Below are 16,593 nucleotides of genomic sequence, written 5' to 3'. Positions count from 1 at the left end.
AGTGCAATCAGTGCACCAGCCCCAAGCATCCAGTATCATGCATCGAACCTGGACTGGCAATTCGTTTCATATATGATATTATAGTCACCAATCCTGTACAACGTTGTTGAAGACTTTACTGCTGAGTCTCTGCTGGCCTGAAATATTTTCTCCAAGTGCCTACTTTATAATTCAAAGAGAGGACACCATGTGGAAAATTTTAGGAATATAGAGTTTGTGAAAAATTCAGTTCTGACAAATATAACCTCTCAAGAGTATATTTTCTGTAAGAGAGGCTATGTTGAGAAAAAATTCTTTTGCATCTACATAGAGAATAGGAAAAGAGATTTTTTGAGATTAATATTAGACTTTTTAAAGTACAAACAGAGAGTTGGTAGCACTGGCAGTAATTATTAAGTAACCACACTGCTGTCAAATCCCTGAAAAAATCACATTTTCCTGTTTTACACTCTGCCTAGAATATAAGATGTGACTCTGTGCAGATGTGGTCAACTCCATCTTTCTGCCTATTTCTAGAGAAGTACAAAGTTAACAAGAACCAGGATGAAGGCAAAGACATAAACTGCCCTAACAGCTCCATAACCCTATCATTCTTCATTGTTGGAAAACCTTCCAGATTTTGTGAAAGTACAATAAAGGCCAGAATGAATTCCATTTTTACAGATAAGAATATTAAATAGATTGATTCTATAAGTCACTATCCTGGCAAAGAAAAATGTAACAAAAATGTAACAAATTTTCTGAAGCTAATTTTCTACCTCTAAATTATTAAATGATTATACCTAAAACACTTTATGACTTCATTTTAAGATTCTTATCTGTAGCACCCTGGATTTTCTAAGGAACATCTGCCTACAGCGTATGAGACTATGAGTCCTCTTTGCTATTTAGTAAGTAGCATAGCATAGTGGTTAAGCAAACAGACTCTATATGTAATAGCATGAATTCAAGTCTTCATTCTGCAAAGGTATAGCTTTGTATCCATAATGGTTCAGAGAACATGTATGTGTATGCTTAATAACTAAGTCATGTCCAACTCTTTGAGGCCCTATGGACTGTAGCCTGCCAGGCTCCTCTATCCAAAGGAATTCTCCAGGAAAGAATACTGAAGTGGTTGCCATGTCCTCCTCCAGGGAGTCTTCCAAACCTTGGGATTGAAACCAGGTATCCCGCATTGTAGGTGGATTCTTTACCAGGGAAGCCCCACAGAACATAATACATATATTAACTATGTATATTTAATATTTATTGCTTTCTGTTTTATTTGGTAGATAAATCATCTGAAAAGATGATTTAAATATTTTGACAGTTGATGAGAGACTCTAGGTACTAAAATTAAATATGTTCTATCATTTTCTATGGGCTTCCCTGGTGGCTCAGAGGTTAAAGCATCTGCCTGGAATGCTGGAGACCCGGGTTCGATCCCTGGGTTGGGAAGATCCCCTGGAGAAGGAAATGGCAACCTACTCCAGTACTCTTGCCTGGAGAATCCCATGGAGGGAGGAGCCTGGTAGGCTACACAGTCCATGGGGTCGCAAAGAGTCGGACACGACTGAGCGACTTCACACACACACACACACACACACACACACAGACACACACTTTCTATAGAAAGAATAGTGACAATAAAATAAAGCATTGTGTTCTCACCTGAAATTCCCATAAGAAGATACAGAGATGCCATAAAATACAAACTTTCATGAAGAATTCAGTGTATAAGAACAAAAATGTCAAAACAAATGTTCATTTCTAGTTAATATTCTTGAAAAATGCCCTGTGAAGAAAAAGGTATTTATATCTGTGTCTTCAAGTCTGTTTGTGAAGATAATATTGAAATTCCCCCAAAGCCAGCAAAGATTCCCTATAGAATAAAGTCAACCTACTGGGCATTACACATTAATCAGCAAATCATTTCAAACATTGTTTTGCAGCTATTATTTTTATAGCTAGTTTTGCAACTATTCTTTTATAAAAACAAAAGAATCACTGTTCATTTGTAGAAAAAAATTGAAAATGTACAAAACACAAAGAAAACAAATTCTTCTAATTTCACTAGTCACTTGCCATTACAGCTAACTTTTGGGTTTTTTATGTATAATTATGCACAGAAGTTATATAGATACTTACATATACATAATTTATATAAACATTTCTATATACAAATAATATTAAGATAGTTCTGCACATAAGTTTTCAAAAATAAGTTCAGCTAAATAATATATTATTCATATTTTTTGTTATTAACTTGAGAAACTTTGGAGTTGTTTCCTTGGCTACATCATTATCATAAAAAGCTATAATTATGAATATACACATAATCATATTACTTATATTAACCTTGGCAAGATATATGCCTGACCTATATGTATTTGGCAAACATGTAAAACTACCAAGAGCTATAAAAGTTTGTTTACTGTACCTTTTAGTATAAAGTCAGGAAGGTTGATTCCTCCAGCTCTGTTTTTCTATCTCAAGATTGCTTTGGCTATTTGGGATCTTCTGAGTTTCCATACACATTTTAAGATTTTTTGTTCTAGTTCTGTGAAAAATGCCATTGGTGCTTGATAGAGATTGCACTGAAGCTGTAGATTGCTTTGGGTGGTATAGTCATTTTCATAATGTTGATTCTTCCAATCCAAGAGCATGTTGTAGCTCTCTATTTGTGTCATCTTTGACTGCTGTCACCAGTGTCTTACAGATTCCTGCATACAGGTCTTCTGTCTCCTTAGGTAGGCTTATTCCTGGTACTTTATTCTTTTTGTTGCAATGGTGAATGGGATTCTTTCCTTAATTTCTTTTCCCAGTTTTTCATGGTTGGTATATAGGAATGCTAGCGAGTTCTGTGTATTGATTGTGTATCCTGCAGCTTTACTAAATTCATTGATTAACTCCAGGAGTTTTCTGGTTGCACCTTTAGGATTTCCTATGTATAGTATCATCACAAGTGCATGTTATTATACTCATTTACACATGAAGAAATTAAGGCACTGTCTACTGAGTTTGCATTAAACACACATTCTTTCTTCTCTCTATGCACTAGCAGATTTAATGGAGATCCTTGTAATCACTTTTAACCTCATCTGAGCTTCAGAAAAAAAAAAAAAAATAGGTCTTTTGATTTGACATCCTGTGCTTTTCCACTGCTCCAGGCTGCCTGATTTGTAAATGGAGGAAATACCAACTCATTATCAATTAAGGTGATTCAGATGAACACACTTTGAAAGACTTGAAGTAATAGTTAAATATGAGGTAGTGTCTTAGTCTATTTAAGTGAAAGAGAAGTCGCTCAGTCGTGTCCGACTCTTTGTGACCCCATGGACTGAAGCCTACTAGGCTTCTCCATCCATGGATTTTCCAGGCAAGAGTAGTTGAGTGGGTGGCCATTTCCTCCAGGGAGTCTCCCTGACCTGGGTTCCCTATCAAACCCAGGTCTCCCACACTGTAGGCAGGCGCTTGTACTCTCTGAGCCACCAGGGAAGTCCGGGCTGCCATAAAAGCTGACGATCCAGACCGGAGAGCTTATGAACAGCAGAAATTTATTTCTCCCCTTACTGGAGGTGGGCAAGTCCAGATCAAGGTGCCAGAATGACCGAATTCTGATGAAAACCCTTCCCCTGGTTAGTAGCCTACTCATTCTCACTGTGTCCTCACATGAAGAATAAAGGTAGGGATCTCTCTGAAACCACTTTTATAAGACTCTCATCCCATTCATGTGGCTGTACCATAAGGATTAAGCAACTTCCAAAAGCCCTTCTGAATATTCATTGAAAGGACTGATGCTAGAGCTGAAACTCCAATACTTTGGCCACCTGATGCAAAGAACTGACTCATTTGAAAAGACCCTGATGCTGGGAAAGATTGAAGAAGGGAGGAGAAGGGACAACAGCGGATGAGATAGTTGGATGTCATCACTGACTCCATCGACGTGGGTTTGAGTAAACTCCAGGAGTTGGTGATGGACAGAGAGGCCTGGCATGCTGCAGACCATGGGGTCACAAAGAGTTGGATGTGACTGAGCAACGGAACTGAAAAGCCCTACCTCTTACTACCATCATCTTTGGCAAGTGACTAGTGAAAGTCACTCAATTGTGTCTGATTCTTTGCAACCCCATGGCCATTAGCCTGCCAGACTCTTCTGTCCATGGAATTCTCCAGGCAAGAATACTGGAGTGGGTAGTCATTCTCTTCTCCAGGAGATCTTCCTACCGATGGGTCAAACTCTGGTCTCCAGCACTGCAGGCAGATTCTTTGCCATCTGAGCCACCAGGGAAGCCATCATTTCTAGGGCCTGGTATTTCAACATATGTGTGCTGAGGTGATGCACAAATTCAGATCATTGTAGGTCGACTTTCGTATTAGGGAGACATCAGAATTCAGACTCCAACTTAGTGGCCATGGATGATTGAGCAATATTAGTCATTTGACTTTCAAAATGTGGTCCAATGCCTTCAGATTCATCAGAATCACATGAGATGCTTCTGAATAATGAAAAACCTCAGGCCCAGCCCAGAATGATCTGCTGAATCTAAAAACTGTGAGCTCATGGTCATCTAGGTTTGACAATGACAAACTCAGGTGAAAAATCTCTATATGATTGTCTCCTCTTCTACTTAAGTGACCAAATTAAAGATTATACAGAGGCTGGGCACTCCAACTATATAAATTAAATACCTAGTGACATTTTATAATAGTTCAGCTGATATTCAGCAGATTGATTTAATACCTAATAATATGGACAGATGGAGAAGGAAATGGCAGCTCATTCCAGAACTCTTGCCTAGAGAATCCCGTGGACAGAGGAGCCTGGTGGGCTGCTGTCCATAGGATCGCACAGAGTTGGACATTACTGAAGCGACTTAGCATGCATGCATTCATTGGAGAAGGAAATGGCAACCCACTCCAATATTCTTACCTAGAGAATCTCATCGACTGAGGAGCCTGGTGGGCTGCCGTCTATGGGGTCACACAGAGTCGGACACTACTGAAGTGACTTAGCAACAGCAGCAGCAGCAATATGGACAGAAAATGGAAAACTGTCCAGCTAAAATTTAAGTACCTGCCTAAATATGAGACTCTAATAAGGCAAGAAAAGAATTTCTTAGGGAATAATTGCAGGGTGCTTTTTGTGAACTGATAGTCATCTGTTTTCACAGAAGGCTTGTTAAGTCTCGTAGAAGATTTGTTTACAGTCATTATCAACACTGGCTGTACATTAGAATCACTTCAAGAGGTTTATAAAACTACCATTGTGAAGAACCCCTCTACAAATTCTAATTTGTTTGGTTTGGGTTGATAACCAAGAGTGAGAACTACTGTCTGTATTCTCTGGGTGAAGAAGAAGAAAATATTCAAGACCTGGTTGATGACATGTATATATTTCCTGGTTCTGTAACTTATCAACAGGATCTGATACATCAAAAATTATTCCTTTTTATGATGTCCTGTAAACTGGATTGAGGGTTACCTGAAATGCCCAGTTCTCGTGGATTATTGCAGGTATTGGATAGATTCCAAACCATCTTTTACATGGGACAGAAAAAGTTTCTGCAAAGAGTGCACAAGATCCTATGGAAAACCTAGCATAGTGATCCAAATTTTCACGGAGAAACATGAAGTCAGGAAGCAAAACCTGAGGCTCACTGCCACTCTCTTAGTCCAAGGACAAGTGTTACGTGAAAAATGCAGTTGAGATTTGGCCAGCCCCATCTCCTTCCCTGTGCCTTTTCAGCCATTAGCATCATCATTCTGTTTTCCTATTTTAGTTAGTCAGTTCAGTTATGCAGTCGTGTCCGACTCTTTGCGATCCCATGAACCACAGCACACCAGGTCTCCCTGTTCATCACCAACTCCCAGAGTTCACCCAAACCCATGCCCAATGAGTCGGTGATGCCATCCAACCATCTCATCCTCTGTCATCCACTTCTCCTCCTGCCCTCAATCTTTCCCAGCATGAGGGTCTTTTCCAGTGAGTCAACATTTTGCATCAGGTGACCAAAGTATTGGAGTTTCAGTTTCAACATCAGTCCCTCCAATGAACACCCAGGACTGATCTCCTTTGGGATGGACTGGTTGGATCTCCTTGCAGTCCAAGGGACTCTCAAGAGTCTTCTCCAACACCACAGTTCAAAAGCATCAATTCTTCAGCACTCAGATTTCTTTATAGTCCAACTCTCACATCCATACATGACCACAGGAAAAACCATAGCCTTGACAAGATGGACCTTAGTCGACAAAGTAATGTCTCTGCTTTTGAATATGCTATCTAGGTTGGTCATAACTTTACTTCCAAGGAGTAAGCATCTTTTAATTCCATGGCTGCAATCACCATCTGCAGTGATTTTGGAGCCCCCAAAAATAAAGTCAGCCACTGTTTCCACTGTTTCCCCATCTATTTCCCATGAAGTGATGGGACCGGATGCCATGATCTTCGTTTTCTGAATGTTGAGCTTTAAGCCAACTTTTCAACTCTCCTCTTTCACTTTCTTCAAGAAGCTCTTTAGTTCTTCTTCACTTTGTGCCATAAAGGTGGTGTCATCTGCATATCTGAGGTTATTGATATTTCTCCTGGCAATCTTGATTCCAGCTTGTGCTTCTTCCAGCCCAGCGTTTCTCATGATGTACTCTGCATATAAGTTAAATAAGCAGGGTGACAATATACAGCCTTGACATACTCCTTTTCCTATTTGGAACCAGTCAGTTGTTCCATGTCCACTTCTAACTCTTGCTTTCTGACCTGCATACAGGTTTCTCAAGAGGCAGGTCAGGTGGTCTGGTATTCCCATCTCTCTCAGAATTTTCCACAGTTTATTGTGATCCATGCAGTCAAAGGCTTTGGCGTAGTCAATAAAGCAGAAATAGATGTTTTTCTGGAACTCTCTTGCTTTTTCCATGATCCAGTGGATGTTGGCACTTTGATCTCTGACTCCTCTGCCTTTTCTAAATCCAGCTTGAACATCTGGAAATCCACAGTTCACGTATTGCTGAAGCCTGGCTTGGAGAATTTTGAGCATTACTTTACTAGCATGTGAGATGAGTGCAATCGAGCATTTTTGACATTGCCTTTCTTTGGGGTTGGAATGAAAACTGACCTTTTCCAGTCCTGTGGCCACTGCTGAGTTTTCCAAATTTGCTGGCATATTGAGTGCAGCACTTTTACAGCATTATCCTTTAGGATTTGAAATCACAGACAACTAGCCAATCTGATCACATGGACCACAGCCTTGTCTAACTCAGTGAAACTAAGTCATGCCATGTGGGGCCACCCAAGACAGATGGGTCATGGTGGAGAGGTCTGACAGAATGTGGTCCACTGGAGAAGGGAATGGCAACCCACTTCAGTATTCTTGTCTTGAGAACCCCATGAACAGTATGAAAAGGCAAAAAGATGGAACACTGAAAGATGAACTCCCCAGGTCAGTAGGTGCCCAATATGCTACTGGAGATCAGTGGAGCAATAACTCCAGAAAGAATGAAGGGATGGAGCCAGAGCAGAAACAACACCCAGTTGTGGATGTGACTGGTGATAGAAGAAAGGTCTGATGCTGTAAAGAGCAATATTGCATAGGAACCTGGAATGTTAGGTCCATGAATCAAGGCAAATTAGAAGTGGTCAAACAGGAGATGACAAGAGTGAACATCAACATTCTAGGAATCAGCAACCTAAGATGGACTGAAATGGGTAAATTTAACTCAGATGACCATTATATCTACTACTGTGGGCAGAAATCCCTTAGAAGAAATGGAGTAGCCATCATAGTAAACAAAAGAGTCCGAAATGCAGTACTTGGATGCAATCTCAAAAACGCCAGAATGATCTTTGTTCATTTCCAAGTAAACCATTCAATATCATGGTAATCCAAGTCTATGCCCCGACCAGTAATGCTGAAGAAGCTGAAGTTGAATGGTTCTATGAAGACCTATAAGACCTTTCTTATTTTGCTCTTATGCAAACACTTATTTGTCCTTATTCATATTTGGCTATTTTTTCCTCTCCCATCTGGTATTTTCTTCCCCCTCTTATAAGACATTACAGTAATAGAGAAGAGTAGTGCTTAAAAGCATGGACTCAAGCACCGCCTTGCCTGAAATACTAAAGATATAAAGGAGGTGGAGAATGGCTATCTACTGACATACAGCAATTGCATGATGACCAAACCTAAACCGTCTGTGTGGCCCTTAGGAAGAAAGAAAGCTTTGCCACAGGCTTTGACTGTGAAGAGGGGGAAACAGGAACTCCTACAGAGCTTCTGCATCCATGGGGAGCAAGCTGTTTAGAATGAGTCCTCACAGCAGAGGCAGAGCTCAGATGCCTCACAGGATCGAGGGTCTGAGCAAACAAATCCCAAACACACGGTGCTGAAGGCCGTCTGCCCACTTGGGGCTTTGGGGTGACTGACCCACAGATTGCTTGTTTCCTGACATCAGTTAATAGGCTAGGGGTCAGGAGAATGTGTCATCTTCATGGAGATATCATTTCCTTTATTTCTCACTAACATATTTACAAGGCGAAATGTTACTAAGTCAACAGGCAAAGGGCGAAAGGGCCAGTTGGAAACTATGCTTAGCTTTTGTAAAGAAAAGTCCATTTAAGTTATGTAATTATGATTTGATCAAGCATACCTATTATTCATGTAGCTGCCAATTCCTGATATATATATATATATATATATATATGTATATATATGCATGTATAAATGCATTCATTCAGTATGTGTGTGTCAGGAAAAGGGACTCAGTAAGGTGACTTAATAAATTAAGAAAGAGAAGTTTTTAATAGCTTTTAAAAACTTAAAAGCTTAAAATTATAGGAAAATTAACTATTTTTATTATTTCTTAATTTTTGTACCTTTTTATGAATAATATGCAAATCTAATTTAATTTGTAAAATTACTGTTAAAACTCTTAGACATGTTCATTTAACTACCTCAAGTTTCATTATAAGTATTAACTGAAGAGAAGGTTTTGAAAAATTACGTGCTCAGGAATTATTTTGGAGGGCATGAGTAATTTATAAATAGAAATTTCACATGGACTTGAGTCTTCCTTTAAAAGCATGTAAGTTCATAAAAATTTTAAAACATGTGTATCTGGAAATAGAAGAGCTTATACATATTTCAAGCTTAGTAATTTGGGAACTGCAGTTTCATTCATAAGAATGGATTTAAACCAACAAGTAAGTGATATCTTACCCTGTTCATCAGTTATTTTGTGGTCCTAGGTTCACTTATAACTAAGGCAAGCATATCTAATCTAAATATTATTATTAATTGGTTTAACAACTACTTAGCTGGCCCCTGTGTGCAAAACCCAGGTCCAGTTATTATACTTTATGTAAATGGAGAGTAAAAAGGAAAGACTATGAAAGTTTTTTTGATAAATGTTTATTTTTAATTATTTTTCTAAGTGCACCTAAAACTTCCTTGTTTCTTAGACTATAAATAAAGAGGTTTAGCAGGGGAATTATAATCGTGTAGAACAGTGAATACATTTTATCCTGATACTGATCCTGGCCAGACCCAGGACGCACATACATGAAGAAGAGAGTGCCATAGAACAGGGAAACAGATAGAAGGTGGGCACTGCACGTGGAGAAGGCTTTGCTCCTGCCCTTTGCAGACTTCTTTCTCAGGATGGCAAAGAGGACACAAGTATAGGAGACCATAATACCCATAAAAGTAAAAGCCTGTATAAAAGCAGCAAAAATGAAAACCACTAAAGCATTAATAGATGGATCAGTGCAAGAAATTGTAAAAAGTGGCAAGATTTCACAGTAGAAATGATGTATTATATTAGACCTGCAGAAAGTTAATCTAGATAATAATCCTACATGTATTACAGGCTGCAGAAGACCAATTGCATATGATACACTTATCAACCAAGTGCAGAGTCTGTGGGACATCACCACTGGGTAAAGCAAGGGGCTGCATATGGCTACATAGCGGTCATAGGCCATCACCACCAGGAGGAAACACTCTGTGGTGGCACTGGAACCGAAAAAACAGTATTGGGCCATGCACTCAAAGAGAGACATCATTTGACTCTTGTCTAAGGTGTTGACAAGCATCTTGGGAATCACAGAAGATGAAGAACAAGCATCTACAAAGGCTAAACTGCCCAGGAATGAGTACATGGGGGTGTGAAGATGGGGATCCTTCCAGATAAGAAAAATCAGCCCAAGGTTGCCCGCCATGGTGGTGAGGTAGATGATCAGAAACACCAGGAACAGGGGGACCTGCAGCCCTGGGAGATCTGTGAGTCCTGTGAGAACAAACTCCGTCACCAGAGTCTTGTTTGCCTCCATCATATCCACTCAGGCTAATCACTACAATGGAGAATTGAAAGGAAAAACATTAATCAAGGTTCATGAAAACTTATACTGGATTGCAATTTCATATTTCTACATTTCAGATGCTCTGTGCTGAACAAATATAAAGGTATAAGGTCTTTCTTTTTTTAAACACACTTAAGAGTGTTAATATTAGTCACTCCGTCATTTCCAACTCTTTGTGAGCCCATGGACTGTACCCCACCAGGCTCCTCTGTCCATGGAATTCTCCAGGCAAGAATACTGGATGGGTAGCCATTCCCTTCGCCCTGGTATCTTCCTGACCCAGGGACTGAATGCAGGTGTCCTACGTTGCAGGCAGATTCTTAAATGCTTGAGCCATCAGGGAAATCACTAAGAGTATTAAGTATATTATAAAGAATTTTGAGGATAAAGGAGTTTTTTAAAGGTTTTAAAAATATATACATTTACTTAAATGTTAATGGAGTAAGATGTTAACACCACTTGACTTAGTCCATAACTTTCACTCATTAATACCTTGAAATTGAATGTATTCACAGTGAAATGTACAAAGTTAAGAATAAAAAGTATATAGTATGTTTTAGTCTATAATCTCCAAAAAGTGAGAACTGTTGAGGTTCAAGAGTGTTTTCACTCTTTCTTAAAAACTCAATTGTAACTTTCCTATTGAACCAAAAAATGAGCTATACTTTTGTACTACTGATATGTTTCATTATTTCCTATTAAGACATTAATGGGTAAAGTAGTAATATAGTAAGTTAAGATTTCATTTTTGCTGTGTCCTATCCATTACCATTATGTTGTTTGATTGTGTATTGATAAAAAATTACCCCAAATTCCTAATAGACTCTTTTTGTTATACATGCCTCAAAGTAAAATCAAATTTCAAATAGATTCTTTTTAATTTTACTGAATAAATTCTCATATGTGAGCATAATCATTCATTCAGTCATCAAACATTTATTTAGTTCTTCCTAAGCTAGAACACTGTTCTTCCTAGCTTAGTCATTCACAGAAACTTTAACTCAGCATATTACCAGTAAAGCTAAAATAAGCCCTCCTTTAAGAAGTAGAGGTGGTGAGGTGGGGGGCGGGGGGAGAATCTAAGAGCTTTGGCAGTACCTGCCAATGTAGACAGTTATCGTGCAGTTAATCAAGAATGTTTTTAATATGTCAGAAGCATATAACTCCAAAACAATTATAAGAATTTTCCTTCCCTTCCTTTTTTGAGATTACAAGTGAAACTATCGAAATCAGGATAGAATGTAACATTATTAAAGACACCACAGTGGAAAAAATAGCCGGTGTATTGAATATCTGGAGTCAAATAGAAAAACCTAAATTTTGTTTAAATCTCAATCAAATGAGGATAGAAAATGAAACACATTAATAGGCAGTGGCTAACATTAAGATAGGTAAGGAGAAAAGTGCTCCAAATTACACATGTATTAATACCTGTTAACTGAATAGTCCTGGGAAGCAAATGCACAGCCTAGATCCTATGCAAACCCCAGGGTAAACCTAAGTCCGCATCATCACAATGCATTTTATCAACGACAAAGAGTATACATTTCTGAACCTAAAATATATTTGGTACATCCACATCCTTGCCTTAGTTAGCTGAAGAAGGGTCTGCCGCTGCTACTGCTGCTACTGCTGCTAAGTCGCTTCAGTCCTGTCCGATTCTGTGCGACCCTATACACGGCAGCCTCCCCGGGCTCCCCCATCCCTGGGATTCTCCAGGCAAGAACACTGGAGTGGGTTGCCATTTCCTTCTCCAATGCATGAAAGTGAAAAGTGAAAGTGAAGTCGCTCAGTCGTGTCCGACCCTTAGCAACCCCATGGACTGCAGCCTACCAGGCTCCTCCGTCCATGGGATTTTCCAGGCAGGAGTACTGGAGTGGGGTGCCATTGCCTTCTCTGGAAGAAGGGTCTAGCTTTCTAGAAACAGCCGATCTAAGTATATAACCATGCAAGAGAACACATGTAAGACTTGAATGCACAGTTCCCTGACTTTTATTACATATCTAGTCATGTGGAAGTCATTCCAGCACAAATTTTTATTTCTATAACCTAGTTGCCAATTCTTCAGAATGTAACTAGATTTCACTAGAAGTCTATGCCAGCCGTTTTACATTTTCTGAAAGTGCCTACACTGCACTTCAAAAAACAAAGAAACATTGTAGAAAATTTGAGAAAGATAGGGTTTGTGAATTAAGTTCTAACAAGATAAATATTTGAACAGTAAATGTGTATAGAAGAATTGGGGTATTTTCTACAGGAAGGAACCTAGAGGTTTCTTTTTTCTTTAAAAGGAGGTGGAGGGGTGCTGTGTTGAGGAAAACAGTTCTGCAACTTCATAAGAGATGGGGAAAAAAACTTGTTTGAGATTTATATAGACTTTCAAAAGGTCTGCTAGCAGTGGCAGTAGTCATTTATGAGTAAGCACACTGCTGCATATCACTGAAAGGGGCAGACTGTCTTCATTTTACACTCTGCCCAGAATATGATAATGAGATGTGGCTTGGGGTAGATACAATGAATTCCTTTCTGCCTGTCTCCAGAGAAATACAGTCTAAACAAGGACCAGGTTGAAGACAAAGGCAGAGACGCCTCTTAAAAGCTCTCTATGATTCATCATTGTTGGCAAAACTTCCAAATTTTGTGACAATACGGTAAAGGCTAGAATGAATTCCTCTTTTACAGACATTCATAAACAGATTGGCTCAGTAACTCATCTTCTTGGCAAAAAAAAAAACAATGTTCACAAAAATGTAACAAAATTTCTGTAGCTTTGAGTCTCAATTTCACCTCTGAATTACTAAACGATTATACCTAAGCCACTTTGTGACCTTATTCTAAGATTCTCATCTGTAGTGCTGGATTCTCTAAGGAACATCTGTCCACAGTTTGAGTCTGTGACTCCTCTTCGCCAATTAAGTAGCAGAGAATGTAAGTTAAGCACACAGGCTCAAATTCATATGAATGAATTCAAATCTACAAATTCATTCTACAGGTATATAGCTTGTATCTATAATGTTCAGAGGATTGAATATAATAGTTTTTTTTAACTATTCAGGATTGCTCTCTCTTCCATTTGCTAGATAAGTGAAAATTTTTTTCAGATATTTTGACAACTCCTGAGAAACTTTTGGTACTAAAATGATATACCCTATCACTTTTTATTATGGGAAGAATAACAACAATAAAACATAGCATTCTTACCCAATCCCCATAAGAGGATGCAAAGATGCCATAAAATGTAAATTTTCATAAAGAACTCAAAATGCAAAAACAAAAAAATGTCAAAAACAGTTATTCATCTCATATTAATCTTCATTGAGAAATTCAGTTTAGAAGGATGGGTATTTATATCCTCCCATCTTCAAATCTGTTTGTGAAGGTAATATTGAAACTCCCTCAATGTTCCCAAAAGATTCCCTGTAGAATAAAGTCAGTCTACTGGGCATTACAGGTTAATCAACATATCATTTTGAACATACTCTTTTGTAGTTATTATTTTTATAGCTTCTTTCATTCTTCTAAAAGCAATTTAAGTTTAATACTAAACAATGGCAACTTAATTGTTAAGTTAATATAAAAAGGTAGGAAAGCACAAAGAAAACAAATTGCTATAATCTCACTTAATCACTGAAAAATACAGTTAACTTTTGGGGTATTTTTTCTTCTACCTTTAACCAATGCATATAGCACTATTGGTATATTAACATATATATATATATTATACATACATGTATATATAATTTATTTTTAAATTAAATGATTATGATTCTGCTATACATATTTTTAACAAATTATTTTAATTGAATAATACATCTTTTCTATTTTCCTGTACTCTTAGTTTGAAAAATTTGTGGGTTGTCTCTCTGGCTATGTCAATTTTATAAAACTCTATGGTTATAAAGTTGTAGAGATGAAGCTAATTTGTCCAAATATGTGTGTGATGTCAAGGATTTTATTTCAACAAATCTTCAATGGACTGCTTGGGAAATTGTGCTGATTTACACTACAAATTTTAAAATTACTAATTTCCCAAACTTTATACTACCACAAAGAAATTTATGATATAGTTGGCCCTTCAACAACACAGGTTTGAGTGCACAGTCCACTTATACTCAGGTTTTTTCCCATGTTAAATTCTATAGCACTACACAATCTGCTGTTGGTCATATCCATGGTGGCAGAATCATGATTACAAAGCGGCCATATTTGCAGAGGGCCAGCTATATGTTAGACCAGATTTTCAAGAGAGCAGAGGGTCATCACTCCTAACCAGCATTATTCAGGGGTCAAGTGTGTATAAATATATAGGTATACACATCTTCATATATATGCACAAATACACAGATTCACATAATTATGTTTATCTATTAATATATTTATATTTACAATTAAACTTGGTAAGAAATACGCCTGACCTTATATATTTGGCAGAAATGTAGAACTACTGAAAAGCATAAACATTTGTTTAATATATGAAAATTCATTATTTTACCTAAATTGGAAGAATTGAAATCTAGTAAAGGTGTTAATTTTACCAAATTAATATATAAGTTATAGGCAATCTCAGAAAAGAAAAATTGGAAGATAGTTTGATTAGTAAATGATAATTCATAAGGAATCAAACTGGTTTTTTACATGTCAAAAGAATTTTACAAAAAAAAATAAAGACCAGAGATTTCCCCTGCTCAATATTGCAAAATATCATAAAGTTAAATAACAATTGAAACTATGTTTGATGTCATCAAAGTTCACTATGAGTACAAATTCACTAAAATATGATAGTCTGCTTCTATTATGGAAAGAAAGAATATCAAAGGTGATTGAAAGCATAGACTTTTAAAGACAGACTTGGGATCAAAACTGGCTTTGCCTCTAAAACTGTGACCAATAACTTAAATCTTGTAAGCCCTGATTTTCTCATTTTGAAAGAAAGTTAATAATGTGTACTTACAGGATTGTTGATTTGCACTTAACAGTATTGTTGCAAGAATCAGATGAGAGGGTAAACAATAAGTCTTAGCATTGTACTTGACAGGTAGCAAAGGCTTGTTAAATATTAACTTTATTTGTGTTGGTTATTCTATCTATTCATAAACAAAACAGCTAAGCTCTTTTGTAAGGGAAAGGTATTTTGAGTGAGCAGAATTGAAATATTGCTAACTGCTGAAAATGAAAGTTTAACTTTGTACATAAAACAACTTTTACATCTAGCTCATGCCATCTGCAGCTTGGCACAAAAACCAGAAAAGTCAAAAAAGTGATTTTTGTGGAGTAAATGAGACATATCACTTGAATGAAAAAAAACCTATAGGATTTACCTATTACACTTATTTATCTTACTGAAGTATAGTTGATTACAGTGTTAAATTAGTTTCAGGTATACAATGGTGATTCTATATTTTTACAGATTATACTACATTTAATTTATCCTTAAATACTGGCTACAGTCTCTGGGCTGTACAGTATCTCCTTGTAGCTTATTAATAATATGCATGGGAGTTTGTACCTCTTAACCCCCTACCCCTCTATTGATCCACTGCCCTTCCCTCTCCTGCCACCCTCCAGGAGCCCCTAGTTTGCTCTCTACATTTGTGAGCCTACTTCTGTTTTGCTACATTTATTCATTTGTCTGATTTATTAGGCTCCACATGTGAAAGTATGCAGCATTTGTCTCTGTCTGACTTGTTTCACTAAGCGTCATACCGTCCAGGTCTATCCATGTTGTTTCAAGAGGAAGGTCTTCATTTTTTTATGACCGAGTAGTATTCCATTGTGTATATATGCCCTATCTGCTTTATCATCTGTTTATGGGCTCTAAGCTTTCTTCCATATCTCGGATATTGTAAATAATGCTGCTGTGAACATTGTCGTTATTCAGTCGCTCAGTCGTGTCGGACTCTGCCGCCCAGGGGACTGCAGCACACCAGGTTCCCTGTCCTTCATCTCTCCCTGAGTTTGCGCAAACTCATGTCCATTGAGTTGATGATGCCATCCAACCATCTCATCTTCTGTCATCTCCTTCTCCTCTCACCCTCAATCTTTCCCAGCATCAGGGTCTTTTTTGGTGAATCGGCTCTTCACATTAGGGGGTCAAAGTATTGGAGCTTCAACTTCAGCTTCAGTCCTTCCAATGAATATTCAAGATTTATTTCCTTTAGGATTGACTGGTTTGATCTCCTTTCTGTCCAAGGGATTCTCAAGTGTCATTTCCAGCACCACAGTTTGAAAGCATCAATTCTTTGACGCTCAGCCTTCATTATGGT

At 37.8% G+C, this 16,593-nt stretch overlaps 1 protein-coding gene and 1 non-coding gene across 2 annotated transcripts; one reads left to right on the top strand and one right to left on the bottom strand.

Moving 5' to 3' along the window:
* The first annotated feature begins 1,365 nt into the window (after window positions 1-1,365).
* Window positions 1,366-1,437, top strand: TRNAS-GGA (transfer RNA serine (anticodon GGA)). Its single transcript has one exon. It is a non-coding gene; the product is annotated as a tRNA-Ser (tRNA).
* Window positions 1,438-9,355: 7,918 nt separating this feature from the next.
* On the bottom strand, window positions 9,356-10,303 carry LOC128052322 (olfactory receptor 5AC1-like). The gene has a single exon (XM_052644849.1). The coding sequence runs from the start codon at window positions 10,301-10,303 to the stop codon at window positions 9,356-9,358; it is 948 nt and encodes a 315-aa protein (XP_052500809.1).
* Window positions 10,304-16,593: the final 6,290 nt, after the last annotated feature.

The sequence above is a fragment of the Budorcas taxicolor genome, chromosome 1 (assembly GCF_023091745.1).
Source record: "Budorcas taxicolor isolate Tak-1 chromosome 1, Takin1.1, whole genome shotgun sequence".
Taxonomy (NCBI): Eukaryota; Metazoa; Chordata; class Mammalia; order Artiodactyla; family Bovidae; genus Budorcas; species Budorcas taxicolor.
The sequence above is the reverse complement of the archived record's forward strand: the minus strand, read 5'-3'. Positions and strand labels throughout refer to the sequence as shown.

Bases quoted from the DNA above. Each gene is read 5' to 3' on its own strand.
- LOC128052322 (XM_052644849.1), bottom strand. From the start codon at position 10,303: ATGATGGAGGCAAACAAGACTCTGGTGACGGAGTTTGTTCTCACAGGA.